Raw genomic sequence first — 16,945 nt, 5'->3', positions numbered from 1 at the left:
GGTCTTATTTGAAAAACACGTATCCCACGCTCCCAGCGAATTACAACGACAACAACAAAGCCACGTAGCCTGCCTCTTCCTGCCTCCATCTCAGTTTTCCTTCCTGTGCCAAAGACCAACATCAAAGCATACCTGCCTATAGAGCTCAAAGGAGAAAGCATCTGGGACAAAAGCAAAGTAGTGCCAGTTCTTATGTCCAGAGAGCGACGCACAGGAGCCGCCTGCTCAGATGGTGGTGTCTGCTAATGCAATCAAACAGCACAGCTGCGAGTAACTTGATTAATTCAGGTAGAAAGCTTGTTGAAAATACACAGCAGATGCTATATGCCATGATTCCCTTATTAGTTTAATTTTGGATTTTGGCAAACAAGTCACTCAAATGTCTTCAGGATAGGGGTCTGCAGCATTTGAAGGTGGTGCTGCTACCAGGTGCGGATACTTTGCAACTCAATCTGACATCAAGATCATATCGAGTATTCCTCATGTATACTATTTCAAAAATGGCCATCATGCAACAACCAGCATATGCTGGCATTTTAGCTAAGAGCAACAGATGAGCAGCTGGTTCCCATTTTGAAATCTGATTTGGAAAATATACCAAACCAGCTGCACTCAGTTCTCTTATCCTGAAAATACTGTTCTTTAAAAATATTTTCCATATATAATTCACAGCTTCTATACTTTTCTGGCAAAGAAAAGAAAACAAAGCCTAACACTACATAGTCTGGTTTAAGCTGAAAAAACACTTTTTTTACACAAATTTATAAACATTAACAAATTTAATAGAGCACTTCTTTGTAACTGTTGACATTCTTAAATCAGCTGGTATAAATGTGAAGGATCAACGATTTAACTAGCTTTTTGTCCAGTATAAATTCAGTAGAATCACTGCAGTCCCACAGTTGAAGAAATGTAGTATTACAGAAGTCAAACACATGCTCAGATCATCATCAATTTTTCAGAAGAAAAGATTAACCAAAGCCTTTTTAATAAAAACTCAATACTGTAAAAAGATCTCTAAATGTCTGGACCTTTATGCCCAGCCACAGAAATGGACTCCATAGATTTTCAGATGACTCCAGGGCTGACAAATGCAAAACCTCTAACAAAGCAGGCTTTCTATTCGGCGTCTACTGAAAGAAGGTAAAAAAAAAAAAAAAAAATCCATTCATTTTAATGGTGCAGGACCAAAGTATATGTAAGCAAGTGGACTTAAATATTATTGCTAAATTTGAAGATTCTCATAGTTTGTTAAAGTATGCGAGATACGAGATTACTGTGAGAATTACAGTATTTCAGAGACTTGCACCACAAGTGTTTTCTATCCTTAAGTATGGAACCACAAACCCAGACAACATATAGGCAAAAAATAAGCTGGTTAAACATTTTCAAAGCTTGTACAGAACCTAAAATTAATACGATATAAGTTGAATTATATGTGGCAGCTAACAGCTTATTAAAAGAGCACTATTTTTTCCTGCATTTTTTCTCAATACGCTTTCAGATTTGCAGACTCTTCTGATATTAATAACGATCATTACAGCATTTCAGTTTATCTAACAGGCACGAATAAGCTTGCTCCTATTCATATGTTTTGTAAAAGGAAAAGTAACTCCCGTGCATGTTTTCTAAATCAGAGCTCTGTCCCAAGCAAGAGCAACGATTCCAAATATCTATTCCATCAAGGTCTTTTAAAAAAGGGAAACAAAAAAAAGAAGGCATTTACTTTTAGCTGTAGGAATTAATCACAAAGCAATTATAATACAATTAATTTTATAGTATCATTTAACTAAAAATTTGCAGAAATAGTATCTTGTATGATTCTATGTTTCTAGAAAGAAGGCTTACCTTTTTCTACCAGTATTTAACTCAATTTTTATTAAAATCTGCATAGTACATTTTCAGCAAACCCTGCCAGCAATCTCTTTCCAGTAGCCATTTAGGCTTGCTACACACCAGCAAGTAGATGAATGATTAACTTTGATGCTAAAATCCACCAAATTCTGAAATAAAGTTAGCCAATTAAGTGATACTTCTCTCATTGTTTCCAAAGTATAATGTTTGAAACAGATAACTTTCTGGTTTTGTACTAAGCTAAATCCCATTTTTAGAAGGAGAAATATCAAAGTAACTCTGTGCCAGAGATAAAACAGTAAAGAATTTCCTTCTGCAAGAGCCAATGCAGGGAGAGCAGTAGGAATTCCTCCCCCTAATTATTAGCAAGATCTAAAAGAGTAAGGGATTAGGAGAAAAAGATCTTTGAATCACTGCAACCCCCATCTGTTTTTCAAAATGTGTTCCTTTTTTCTCTCATATACACCCCCAGTTATATAAAAATGACCTACCAGATAACTATTATCTGCTTCTGGGGACACAATCAGCATCCTTTGGAACTCCAGAAATCCAGTTATTCAAATAAACTCACTTATAAAATCACAAAGAACTTCTGTAATTTTGTAATTAAACAAACACATTAGCTAAACAGATTACACGATTTATTCAGATGTTGTTAGCACTGGCACCACCGTGGGCGTCAATGAAGTGTCAGTTAACCGCACTTACATATGGTAGGGGGTCTGAAGTGTTGTATTGCATTTTTCAGCCATTTCCAGGCTAATATTTTTTACAGTGGTGTATAAACACTAGTGATTGCTAATGCAGAAATAAGATGTGTATCTGGAATTTCCAAAAAGTGTCAAAAATTCTGTGGATACCAAATACTGTCTCCTTACCTCTAGATTAAAATAAAAAGACAATGAATCAGTAAAATAAATCAATTGCACAATTTTGCAATTAAAAGCAGCAGTCTTTACCTCCCTTCAATTAAGCAAACTCTCAGTATGCCTTATTGGCATGAAACTGGTATAGAGAGACTGCAGGATTAGAAAGAGAGAGGCAGTTCTAAGCATTCCAAAGAAGTCAAGTGCAATATTTGTATGCTACCTCTAATTTTACCAAAACCATATCCATATGAGAAGCTGGTCAGGGACAGCTGTATAGGTGGAAGGCTACCCCACAGGATATTTAGGGTTCTCCTCTTTTTGATATAGTCTTCCTGTGCAACACTAGGAAGGTCACTCAGAGCCAGTGTTTGAAAGCCTTCAAGCACCTAGAGGTACAGATAGACATTGGGGCTTGATATAGATGCCCAAACACAGGAACCTAGTGCCATCTGAGACACTGCAGGGTATCCACAGCACCCGCACAGAGCTGGCAGATATAATTGAAGATGTGTGGGACAACTAAGGTACCTGGACCAGCAGCTGCAGGCCAGATAGGATATGACACTGGGCCGCTATGTTTAGGCAACTGGATTGTGCCCAAGAGGACATCTAAATCCAGTTTTGTCATATAATGCCCTAGTTCCCATTTATAAAAGGGGAAAAAATTTACTCTCCAACAGCTTTAAGGATTATACAGAGGCCAAACTGATGGAAAATGCAGTAATAGACACTGGATATGTTTATTATACTGAAAAGATACAGAAAAAGTCTGTTAGTAGGATGTTCTTGACATAGAAGATACTTCATTTAAGGTACTCTATATTATTTTTAAATGGATCATACTTACTGATACTGATAATGTATACAACTCCAGAATTCAGTTCTGATATCTTTTCTGATCCTAGTCCCAAAACACTGGCAGACAGTTCATATCACAAGGTTTGCACAGCTGAAAGACTAATACGGCCATAATCTCAGGATACGGTTAAATACTTCCATTTAACAAGTCAGCACTTAAATCCACAGTTAAGCACCAAAAGAGAAGTATCCCCATTTTCAGGACTGCTATATGTCCACACTTCAGTAGGCTATATTGCTATGTAAGGACATATGAATTACTACTGCAGATTCTAGGGTGGACAGGGAAGTCACTGCAGTTTCCATTGCAATTTCCTGGGAAGACTGTACAAAAACTTGCTTGTGAGCCCTTGATCCTAGCCAGTGCTCTGTCTCACAACAACCTCAAGGAGCATGGATAATTAAATTCTGGGAATACTGTGGTTTGTCTAATCTGGGAATACTGTTGATTGTGTAATGTCACTATCGATTTTTAATACAATGATGACAATCCTTACAAGAAAAAACTTTTGATACTCAGGTATGAAAAGATCTAAAATAATTTACTTCAGTTCTAGAATATCCACTGAAGATCCATGGCAATTATTTTCTCATGCTAGATTTTGTTAAAAAAGGGTACAACTATGGTGAAAAACAGTATAAAAATACACTTATACAGCAATTTGCAAGTATCTGACATACCAAACAGTAAGCCATGAGGGGTAAGGTAACAAATGCAGCTTAGACAGAAATAAATATTTGATATGGGCGTAGATGCACTATACATTAGGATATGTAATCACAAACAAGTGATACACAAACACCACAGTGGCATCCAAAATCTAAAAGCATACCATATAAAAAACATGAGATGTCAATACTATCATCTGTTTTTGTGAGCCTCAGGACAGAAACGAGTGAGGGAAAGGCCTGTGCTGAGTTGGGGCTGCCCCTGTCATGGGGACAGAAGTTCCCTTCAGCGTCGCCTCCTGATGCAGACACTACCATGGGATGAAGTTCCTTGGGAATATGTCCTTGACGCCCAAGGACATTGCCCCCTGCCCCAAATCAGCATAGCTGGGAACGCAAGATGTTAGTAAAAAAGGTCCTTGTCTCCCATTACAGCTCCCTAACCCATGTCAAAAAGGTTTAAAAAATAGTGGGTAACATATTGATATCAAAACATTTACAGTGTTACAATACTTTTTTTCCCCCTTTTGTATCATCTGAATCCTTTAGGGTCACTCACTGATGTTGTCCACCATTAATGTGAACAGCAGGTCGTGACTATATTTATTTCATCAGCACAGATGCAGGTTTACTCAGTAAATCAGCAAAGGAACTAAGAAGGTCTATTGGGTTTGCGTGGCAAGGTTTTGGTAGCAGGGGGGACTACAGGGGTGGCTTCTGTGAGAAGCTGCTAGAAGCTTCCCCTATGTCTGATAGAGCCAATGCCAGCCAGGTCCAAGACGGATCTGCCACTGGCTAAGGCCGAGCTCATCAGCAACAGTGGTAGCGCCTCTGTGATAACATATTTAAGAAGGGGGGGGGGAAACTGGGAAACGGCAGCTGGAGAAGAGAGGAGTGAGAATATGTGAGAGAAACAACTCTGCAGACACCAAGGTCAGTGAAGAAGGAGGGGGAGAAGGTGCTCCAGGCGCCGGAGCAGAGATTCCCCTGCAGCCCGTGGTGAAGACCATGGTGAGGCAGGCTGTGCCCCTGCAGCCCATGGAGGTCCATGGTGGAGCAGATATCCACCTGCAGCCCGTGGAGGACCCCACGCTGGAGCAGGTGGATACACCCAAAAGAGGCTGTGACCCTGTGGGAAGCCCATGCTGGAGCAGGCTCCTGGCAGGACCTGTGGACCCGTGGGGAGAGGAGCCCACACTGGAGCAGGTTTGCTGGCAGGACTTGTAACCCTATGGGGGACCCACGCTGGAGCAGTCTGTTCCTGAAGGACCGCACCCCGTGGAAAGGACCCACGCTGGAGCAGTTCGTGAAGAACTGCAGCCCGTGGGAAGAACCCACGTTGGAGAAGTTCGTGGAGAACTGTCTGCCGTGGGAGGGACCCCACGCTGGAGCAGGGGAAGAGTGTGAGGAGGAAGGAGCGGCAGAAACAACGTGTGATGAACTGACCGCAACCCCCATTCCCCGTCCCCCTGCGCCACTCGGGGGGAAGAGGTAGAGAAAATTGGGAGTGAAGTTGAGCCCGGGAAGAAGGGAAGGGTGGGGGGAAGGTGGTTTTTTTAAGATTTGGTTTTATTTCTCATTATCCTACTCTGATTTTGATTGGTAATAAATTAAACTAATTTCCCCAAGTCAAGTCTATTTTGCCCATGATGGTAATTGGTGAGTGATCTCCCCATGTCCTTGTCTCGACCTATGAGCCTTTCCTCATATTTTCTCTCTCCTGTCCAGCTGAGGAAGAGGAGTGAGTGAGCGGCTGTGTGGTGACTAGTCTGGCTGGGGCAGAAGGTATCACGGACTCTCTACTGGGAACAAACTAAGCAAGACAGTCTTTCTGGCTGAGCCTTGTTGGCCTGGTACTTTTCCAGATGCAAGTGATATGGGATCATTTTAAAATAACTAAGGACAATGTCTATTTCTAATCTCTGTGTAAATTCTAAACAAAAAAATAGAAAGTAGGTAATAGCCCAGATTATATAAAAAATATATTTTCAAAATTATGCCTGCTGATTTACAGTTTTCCAGCATTTCTGTTCAGAATGAGGGCCAAATGAACAGAGACTCTAAAGATGCAATTCGCAATTCCTTAAAGCATTTAATCTTCCAGTTACCTGTAATAACTTCCCTCTACCACACTCATACACTTGTTCCAAATTCTCTGTCAGGTGTATGAATTACTACATTTTTAGCTTAGTCCAGTCAAATAATTTAACAGAGTGATGTGTTAATAACTGAAAATAAAAATTCTGTTTTATTGCTAAATCAGCCAGTGGCAAAACAAGTTACATCCAAATGATGAATAGGTTATGTCAGTAATATTTACTAACGGCTTATTATTTGTAAGGAACTCGGCACCAACAATGTTTATAATCCATCACAGACATAAAACAAGGGAATTACTCTTATGATACATTACACATTGCTCCAGACAACAATTGACACTTGGGTGGTGGCGTTTTTTAGGTCCCACCGAACACATGGGCAAGCTCCTAGATGTTCTGGATCTGGTCAAGTCATGCACCCTCCTGAGCAGTGGATACGTTGTGCTTAACTAAAATGAAGTGGCCTCATGAGTCCCTGGGTCTACAGCAAAGACTCCACTATATCCCCTATATCCCCTTAAATATTTTGTGTTCTGTAGTTTGCATTTTATCTGATAAATGCTGTTTCCTTTAAAAGGAGAATTGACCTAGACGCTGACATCAATGTTTCGCGTTACAGAAACTGCACTGCCTAAAATATTTCTCTATCATGAAGCACAATGGAGAAAAATATCTGCAGTCTCAGAAGGCTGGGCAGGATTGCAAGATCCAACTTTCCTTCTAACCCCTGTGATACATATTCCGTGACAGTAACAAGCAGATTTAACTCTAAAAGTTGTACTCAAGCGAGAGATCAGGAAATTCAGACTACCAACTGTTTGATCTATGTCATCTACCCAGAGTGGTCAACAAGTCATATGATAAAAACTTCTTGTAACTGGCACATATGCCTCAGAGGGTGCAGAGAAAGGAGAGATCTAAGCCTTTCCTAGATGGGAGATGACCCTGGCCCTCGGTGGGTCCAGACCCTCTCACGCAGGGCAGGATTGGTTTGGGCAGGGTAGGACATCTAGGTCAGTCCAGGAGGGCACCACTGACTCTGGCCTCAGCTGTATCTGCTGCCTTCTGCCCTCCTGCAGCAGGGCTTTATTTTACCAGCAAATCTCAGGCTACCAAAGTCCCACTGCTGTTGGTGTCCTGCAGCCCCAGGCTGTGAGCTGCAGCAGAGGCACCCACGGGCATGGGCTGATCCGCTGCTGCAGATCAGGAATCTCAGGTGGGAGCAGGTGCAGTTCAGGTGGGATACTCGGAGTAAAGCACGGCAGTGTTGCTGTCTGGTAGGGGTAAAGGACCAGGGAGGGATGAAGCACTGAGGTACCCAATCCCACTAGCCAGATTGATAGTGAATGAAAGTTTTCCTGAGAGTTGAAATCTAGATAGAAATAATTCTTGACTTGTAATGGGAGAGAGACAGAGATGGGATAAGAGGGGCAGATATCTTATTACATTCTGATGTGAACTGCAGCCAAAAATTGGATAGTTTACTTTACTAGAGTTTCCAAAGGAAAAAAATAAATTAAGAAACCGCTGTTTCTGACAGCCTGGAAAACTACTATACTTCTGTTACAACAATATAAACCTTGTTAAAATATTACATTCGCACAAATCATTCAAATAAATCAACATTCACTCCATTTACAACGCAGTTGCACCAGCTAACTTCCGTTGAGAATCCTGCCCACCATTTGCTGGAGCTATAAAAAGGGAAGGAAAGTAACTGAGATTACCCAGGCCTTTTCCATTTGAAAAATCCCTTCTTAAAATAGTTTGGAGAAGAAAAGCCTGAGAACAGCGTGTTCTTCACTTGTTGGGTTTTGAATGACTGCAGCGAGTTTGGGACATAGCTGAGCATTATTAGAATATGGATACATCCAATTCTGAGCTCCAATCGGTTTTGGTACAAGCAGCATATTAAAAATACTAAAAATATTCCCCCACTCTCTCTATCTTGTCCCACAAAACCAAAACAATAGCCTTCCCCCTCGGTACTGTGTTTGAGGACCTCATTACTTTTTGTTTTCTTTAAGAGATGAATAAGGTTTTATTTCTTCAAGGCTCCTCTGCTGATCTTTGCTAAGAACTTCTCTAAGGTCTCACATTACAAACAATAATAGGACTCTTCTTGCAAATAAATTTGATGTGATTAGGGTCTGTCTATCCTGCTGTGATTTTCCTTCACCGACAGATTCACTTTTCCTTATGCCACTTACTGTGTTTGAAAAGTTTGTAAAGCATATACTTGTACCATTTCCAGCAATCAGATATAATTTAACTTGGCCTGTGGCACTGATTTTTCTTTTTCCTAGATATAACAAGTTCTCAAATGAATCACAAAATGAATATGCAGAAGTCTTCAAAGCTGTCAAAAGTTACCAGTCACAAAATGCCCAAAAGATCATACGTCAGAGGCACAGCTGCCAATGTAACTCCAAGTCTACTCCTTCTGCTCTGCCCATTCTGGAAACAGAGTTAAACAAGGTTCTAGGCAAAGGCTAGTAAAAGATGATACCATGAACAAACGCATAGCCCATATGCAAATAAGACTGCTCTAAAATTTAGATTTTCTATCTTTTTCATGTTAGATTTTACAACTGTAATAGTATTCACTAGCATAGTTTTATTTTACTTTTTGTTTATTTAAAGGTAAAAAAACCCCTCTAATGCTTCCAACTGCAAATCTCCCTGACCTTCCATTGCCAAAGGCTTGAAGCTTTGGCATTAGGCAGCACAGTACAGGCTTGTATCATCTGAGCAACTAACCAGATTATTTGCCAGCAGAAGACAGCATTACAAGAGATTCAGAAAGACCTTATAATTGCATTACCGAAGATTCAGATCACACATGAAATGAAAATCCTAGTGTGACTTGGCCTTCGTTCCCATTAAGAAACTGAAATGGCTATTGAGGCCTTTTCCACCTCAAAGTAGGACGGCACATCCCACTTCCGCATCTTATCTGAAACATTCCCAGCAGTGTCCTCTGCTGCTGCTGTTTTGACTGTCACCTAAGCTCAGAGGATGGAATATTTGTATTCATTCATTACTGCTCTGGCAAGCTGTCAGCATTTTTCAAGAGTATGCAAAAAAAAAGGAAATGGTGAATCATAAGTGTATATCGCTGTGAGAGCTGAGTGTGGTTTCAGATGACAAAGCATAGGCCCTTCCCTTGCCAAGGACATTGATGGAAGAGGACTCAGAATATTCGTGTTTGGGAAATGATGAGTGATTCTCCTGTGACAAGAGAGATGGTCCTATTTTTAGGAGAGACATGTTGTTATTGGCTATTTATACAATAGAGGCAAACAAAAAATCTTAATCAAGCTGATTTCCATGGTGTTAAGCTGTAAAAGTCACAGGCCCAGAGATGGAATAGAAACAGAAGCTATTGAGAAGTTAGCTAGGGCAACTTAATGGATCATGCAACACCTGCCGTCTGTTTTCATGTTCCAGTTAACAAAAGCACAAATGAATTGTAAGGAAAAATATGAAGGTAGATAAACTAGTGTCATGAGTCACATGTTTCTGCAGTTCTAAGTCCAGAGAGAAAAAGCAGCACAAAATTTCATGGTTGATTTTGGTGTTAGAGAAAGCAGGACGCAAAACTCTGGAAATAGAGATTATGGCAAAACAGAGGACAGGTTTAAACTGAGGTTTTAAAAGAAAGAAACAGAATTCAGATCTCATGCTGCAGGAGGTCAGAGTGGGCTGTTTTTTTCCAGGAGTATCAAACGACCACTGCCCAGCCATCCAATCTTACAAACCATACCACCAAATGAACCAACAGGAAAGGGAAGAAGATGGGTACAAGGCACCAAATAACAAAAAGAAAGATTGCTTGCCTACATTCTTCTTTCTGTGATGTATTGTTTATAAGGATATTCATACCGTGGATGAATTAATTAACCTGCTCCCCCTTACCTAATGGAATATACAGAAGTAGATGCCTTCTACCCAGTCGTCTTTCCTTCATCTCAGAGTTCCCTGGATTTAGCAGCCGAAGGAGCAGCAAATGTGCACACAAGCATCCCATCTCAAAAAATATACTACAGCTAAGTTACTTCTCTTTTTTCCCTAAATAGGCAGGTGAGGACAATTCCAAGCAGGGTACCCCACTAAGCACCACGGCCTGGGGAAGAGTTCAGGGTTCCTTAGCAAGCTTCTTAGAGGTGGCATCATCTGTTGAGAATTTAAATGTTGCAAGTGATAATAGATACAAGTCATCATGGTTAATCACAAAATTTGAAGATTTTCCTCAGGCAAAACATCACAGCTGCTTGAACAAGGATAAAAAAATAAACCTTGCTTATCAAACTGTTTGAATCTTCCTCTTCCACATCACTCTCCACTATCAAAAGCAATAGTCCCTGTTTTAAAACCACAATGTTTTTGAGTCTGAGGGCTTTTTTTAATAGGCAAACAACCTAAGGATCCTCCTGAATGGTTTTACCCTGTCAGTATAAAAGCAAAGTCCACCTGGGAGTCTAGATGGGCAAGGAAGCCTGAGCCCTGGGACCAGGCAGTTTCAGGAAGAATACAAACCCATCAATGACTGGAAATGAACCTCAGATGTAACCACAGGAAGGAACTGAGGGTGGGTTCAAAGAGCAATTGCAACTGTAGTCAAGGCAGTGTGTGGGCTTATGCCTAAGGACCCACCTTTGTCCTACACCACTGTGCACAGCAATCTTCACTAGGAAGGTAATGTCCACTGAACGGTGGAAGGAACAGGTAGTCATAGACTTGAAAAATTGCCTCGAAGGGCCTAAGTCCCACTGAGGGACAAAATCTCTAAACAGTAAGATCTTCACCAAGTCTGCCATAGGAGGGAGTTGTTGCAGCAGTATTTCTTCCTGCACACTTTCTGACAGCCACTTTAACTTGAACAATATGGGAAGGTACAGGCATGATACAAGTCTTGGTCTCACACCACTACAGTGCAGAAGAGGAGAGAGGCACCCATGTTCTTGTACTCACAATCTGTGCTTGAACATACTGTCAGAACCATTGTGTGGTCCCATCACTTCCTTAATGATGCACAGCTATAAGCACCTTTTATGTTGACTTCTTGCCAGTATATTCTCTTGCCAAAAGTAAGGGCTGTTTGAATTAATTAAGTTATTCACAAATTGAATTATATTCTAATGTAATCTACTAAATGAAAACATCTATTAAAATATTCGTGTGTTTTTACTTTGTGGATATATTACTCTTACAGTTGTTCTCAAAGTTAAATAAACCATACTTACCATAAAACACCGTTTTAAAGTAACACACGATGTGAAATGAAACCCTGCTACCATCTGCGAATAATGCAATCAGACAAATGAGGAATAATGACTATATCGTGGTAATTTAGGACAGAACATACCAAATTACAATTGTCAGCAGCTTAGTTTATAGCTCACAAACTTGAGAAAAGTACATCATATAACAAGAGTGGGAAAGGATTTAATTAAAATATGAATACAGAAGAGAACATAAATGACACATGATATTACTTTTCAAGGGTCCACCACTATTATTTGCATCTTGAAGTGAAACTGAAAACTCACCATCACACACACACAAAAAGAAAATTTCAGTGATATAGGGTTGCTTTTACGCATCACAAATCCATGGGGTTTAGCTTATAACAGAATAATAATTCTGCCCAGTTCTTTGGGGTTGTGGTAGGTGGGCAAGGAAATAACCTACGGGAATTACACCGTATTCTTTTCATATTCTAAAAGTTTCCTATTTGTTCACAGACCAGAGGTGCAAGTCAGTATTATCCCTCCCCGGTGCACAGTGGCTTCCATTAGGGATGGTCTGCAGCAGAAACCAAGCTGGTAGGATGCTGTTCTTCCCTACTCTGGCGTTTTTTGGAGGGGTTCAAGGTGGAGTTATCTTTAACAGATTTGTGAAAATAAAGTCTCCTTCAAAATAAGGAAAAAATTTCCAGACCCTTTAAATCTATTTTTTGCATCAGACAAGGAAATTCAAGTCCCTGTTATTAAAAAGGTGCTTTTTTTCCTCTCCCGTCATTTCTTGTTCCATCTCCATTCTACATATTTTCCCCTCAAGTACTTCCATAATCCCTTCACTGTTGTACATGAATACCTCTTGGCCATTGATATATTTCTCTTTGCATCATCACAGGCAAGTAGGGAAGAAATAGGAACTGGAATAAAAAGATGGAGTTATTTCCTCTGATTACACAGGAAGCCTTGGTGGATCAATCCCAGCTACCAAAGTCTTGTTTAGCAATCCCTCCTCTCACAGTTTCCTCTGTAAACAGATATTTAAGAAGAACTTGTCATTTGGGAAACTTTACTTCTTTGTATAAAATGTTTTATGACCCATTTCTCCATAGGGCAGAAACTTAACAAACATTTCTGAATTCCAGTTTGATTTATGTTCTTCAGTGATGAAGATATCTGTCCATTTTTTCTCATGTTATAAAACATTCCTTTCATTTAGAGTATTCCTGTTCCCCTAAATTACCGCACCGACATAAAAGCAAGAAACACCTGGTAATGTCCAGAGAAATTATAGCACCTGCCCTCAGAGAGGGCAGCTGCCAGCACTGTTAATAAATAAATAAACAGATAAATGTATACATACGTAAATAAATAAAAGCTGTTCACTGGATTTATGTCAACAGAAATCCAGATACTTTCCATATGCTTCTGCCTTCCCACATCTGGGAAAAATCACATTGTACTAGTTCCATTCTGCCATGATAGCACACTGGATACCGTACCAAAATCTTTTAGTAATGGATGGTTTAAGTTGTGGGGTTTTTTTTTAAATCCTGACTCTTTCATAAATAATTTTGTTTCATAACAGGGACTTGTTGGGGTGAATAGCAGTGGAGGCTGAGAAGAGGAAAGTATTGTAGCTGATTAAACTATACCTTCATGTGACACGCTTTTTTATAAAGCATTTTCTTTATTATGCATCACGACATTTACTGTATAAAGGTGATGTTTCAACATGAAACACTATAAATGATGCTGCATCAGCTTATAAAAATCTGGATTTTCAAAATCTAAAAATCAATCAAGATGATGTGCATGTCTAGGAAGATTCCCTGGAAGCCAGTGAAAAGCCTGTACAAAGTGCACTGCCCTGTACAGCTGCCTACTTCTACTTGTTCCCAGGCAGTGCTGCTAAAACCTGGCTCTCACTTCTATTAGCATTTGGCTTGCCTGGAGAATTATGAGGGTGAAAAATATCTAAAATAGGTATTTACACAGTTTTCCAACTTGCTGTCTTTTCTCTTGAAAATATTTGTCATCACCTTAAAAGTCTGTCTTTAAATTTGGCTTATTAAAAATACACGATAGCCTTGTGCTTTGTTATGTTCATGGTTATGTATGTCTTGAAGATGAATACATCATGGTACTGAAAACGCAACAACAGATTTCCCCAGAACTTCTCCCATTCTCAGAATTGACTAGGAAATGCTAAATAAGAAAGCCTCTTCTGGAGTACCTTGACAATAACCAACAATAAATATGACTAACCTAAAATGTAACACACCAAACATGCATCTAAGACTAGTGAAGCAAATACTCCCTCTGTGAAACAGGCAGCAGAAAGCTAAGAAAAGTGAAAAGAGGAAAAACATTAAGAGGAACTTTCACAAGGAAAAGACAACTAGCATTTAACTGAAGTATACAATTATGTAGATCACCACAGCGGCTGGCAAGGGAAAGTAATACACAATAAAGCAAATCGTGACCTGCATCTTTAACAGCCAGACCCACCACAACAGAATCAGCTGCAAGTGCTGAGTCTGCCAGTGGCGTGCTAAACACAAATTTGAATTTAGGAAAATATGAAATTGTTGAGCAAAAGGACTTGATTTTGACTTAACTACATCACTTTTCCCTTCACCTTAGCAAATGAGTATCATAATCAATATAGATGTCACACTACAGCCAAAACAGTTCACGAGCAAACCATGCAAAGTTTGAATTATAATTTGTAAGTGCTCCACTTTAAACGTGAAATAAATGACACCATTGTAGACCATGACAGATTTAGCTGAGAACAAAGCAATCTTTCAGAAGGTCAAGGAAACATAACTTGCTCAAAATTGCTCAAAATTATAGAGTTTTAAAGATGTTTAAGCAAAAAAAGCATGTCAACCAGACCTTCAGATACTATTGAGATAATCTGCTTGACTCTGATGATTTCCTTCCGTATGAAGAACTGTGGTTCATTTTAAAGAAAGGGTGAGTTAGGGAATGCATTAAGTTAGAGATTCTCAAAACGCAGTCCACAGAGCAATTTCTAATGCTCTGAACCTTCTATTAGAAAGGTGAAAATGCATCAATTTTATCTGAAAGGGAATACTCAGAAGAGGAGCAAACACATTACAGGGTAGAGCCAAACCAGCAACTTCCATAGCAAGATTAAGAACAAGGGAGTGTCAGCCAACTGGGGGTGATGGGGAAGAGTATAGTAATACATGAAGGAATATGTGCTTCAGGCATGGAAATTAATACAAGTTTCTTTTGCACAGGAACCAGGACAGGAAGAACAGAGGTTGTACATGTCCAGGTAAGGTCCCAAAATGGAGTCAAAACACAGATGCATAGAAACACAGAGGCATAGAAAATTATTAGGCAAATACTTAACAATCCAAATCTCGAAAACAATGTTTGAAAAACTAGTTCACTCATCTCAAGATGAGTTTTACCATTCATGCAGTGAATTCATAAAACTGAAATATTAAAGGCAAGTAGTTCAGGCAGTTATAAACTTATACAATACTATGCTTAAAATAAAAAAGGTCAGGAGCCTAACAACTCTGTCTTCCTTTCATAAGCTACTGACCTTTATTTCTCCCAAGACGAAGTTCACAGTGGAATTCACCAATGAATAGGACAGATATATCACATACCTTGAAGTCACAGCTTCCATGAATTCATCAAGAAGATCATCGTAGGCTTGACCTCTGATTCTCTTGTGTCTCAGCCCAATATACAAAGGATCTTTCAGCAGTGCCTGTTAAAAAAAAAAGGTTTGAACTATTACATGAGCAAGTACACTAGTACACTCTAAGTTAATAAAAAGGGAACAACAATACAGTGTTCAAGGATTAACCCAAGCATATGATGTACATATCCATTTATCTACCTCTATATAAAGACTGAAGAAACACAACAAAGAGATTAAAGAAGCACCCTTTTGTATCAAGGAAAAGGGATACCCTAGTCTCAAAGGAAGTGTATTGTTTCCAAGTGAAAAAGTGAAAGTTTATTCTGGGAAGTCAGGTTTCAAAAGTATCTTTTAAAGCTTTAGTTAGTACTTTTCTCTTTTTCCTTTACATCCTCACAGTGCTCTGACATTTTTAAAAAGCCATTTTTTTTATTTTTATCATCACATTTCACAAATCTCTCCTAAGTCCATCATTTCAACTGTGTTGATGAGCTGATATTCAGAAAACATGCTGCTCTCTAAAATTCCATATGCCAAAACATAACCAAGCCTTTGACTTTTTCCTTCCAAGCTACCAGAAGGTCTTCTGGTACATATTTCCAATTTATAACTTACAAATTACTAAACATGTTCAAAGTATTTTGCAATCACTTTTGAGTCATTCCAGCTACAGCAATTCCCCAACCTCAACACTTTCACTGGCTCTCCCAGGAACTCTCATATAAAGACGCTCTTTGCTATTATTTTTCACAGGCCTCTGAAAATGAATAAGCTTATTTCTCCATTGTATCTAGTGTGCAATCCTCCCACACATGCCCAAATAGCTTGCAGGATCAGTCAGGAGCTTGACTAAACATTTTTCAACCAAAAACATTTTGCAAAACCAACATGGCCGCAGAAACTTGTACACCAGCTTCAATTAGGAAAATACCATAAAGAAAAATACAGACCACCTCTCCTTCCAGGAGAGAGCCTTCAATGTACAACATGAAGTAACAAGGCTGGAAAGCTTCCTCAGCCTGCTTCAGGCTGGGAATCAGAAATCTGATTTGTGTGTTTTAGAAAAGTGACTGAATTCCCTTCACAGCTTTTCTGTGTTACAGAACTGAAAAATCCTTTGGGTTACAAGCCCCACTTGGAGACTGATTTGAATCAGTAAGAAACTAAAAACCTTTGGTGGTATTCTGCCTACTCTGCGAGTATCCTGATGCAGACCTACAGGCAGAGGTGTTTGCCTCTCCCTCACTTTTCTCTCCACTTCCATAATAACTTGAAGATATCTGATTAGAATATTTAAAAAATCAAGACAAAAATTCAGCAGGATTAAAGGTCGATTTTTCTAAAATTGTTGCTAAATTCATTGCCATTTCAAAACAAACTATTTCTAATACATTACTTACAGACTTTCAGAAGTTTTTAGTTCAACTGTTTGAATCAGCAAACAAATAAAGCTCAAAATTATACTTACTTTGTAGATGAAAGTGAAGTCATTACACCGTAAGCATTTTATTTGTGCCCTTCACCAATTCTATGTAGCAATCATGTTTAAGTAGCATATTCTTTGGCTGAAACAATTTTACCTGTGTATTTACATTACTCTAGGTATTGTAGCAGCGAAATCAAAAACATAATTATGTACCTATTCCAGATACTGGCAAGAGCTTG

General features: G+C 39.3%; 1 protein-coding gene across 1 annotated transcript in view; it reads right to left on the bottom strand.

Annotated features, from left to right (window-relative positions):
* The window catches only part of ME1 (malic enzyme 1), a 189,318-nt gene that overhangs the window by 68,699 nt on the left and 103,674 nt on the right, over positions 1-16,945 (bottom strand). The window contains exon 6 of the mRNA XM_059831294.1: positions 15,243-15,346. Within this exon, the coding sequence (XP_059687277.1) occupies positions 15,243-15,346 (104 nt within the window). The remainder of the gene's footprint in view (positions 1-15,242; positions 15,347-16,945) is intronic.

The sequence above is a fragment of the Gavia stellata genome, chromosome 2 (assembly GCF_030936135.1).
Source record: "Gavia stellata isolate bGavSte3 chromosome 2, bGavSte3.hap2, whole genome shotgun sequence".
Taxonomy (NCBI): domain Eukaryota; kingdom Metazoa; phylum Chordata; class Aves; order Gaviiformes; family Gaviidae; genus Gavia; species Gavia stellata.
This window is presented reverse-complemented; position numbering and strand designations above follow the sequence as displayed.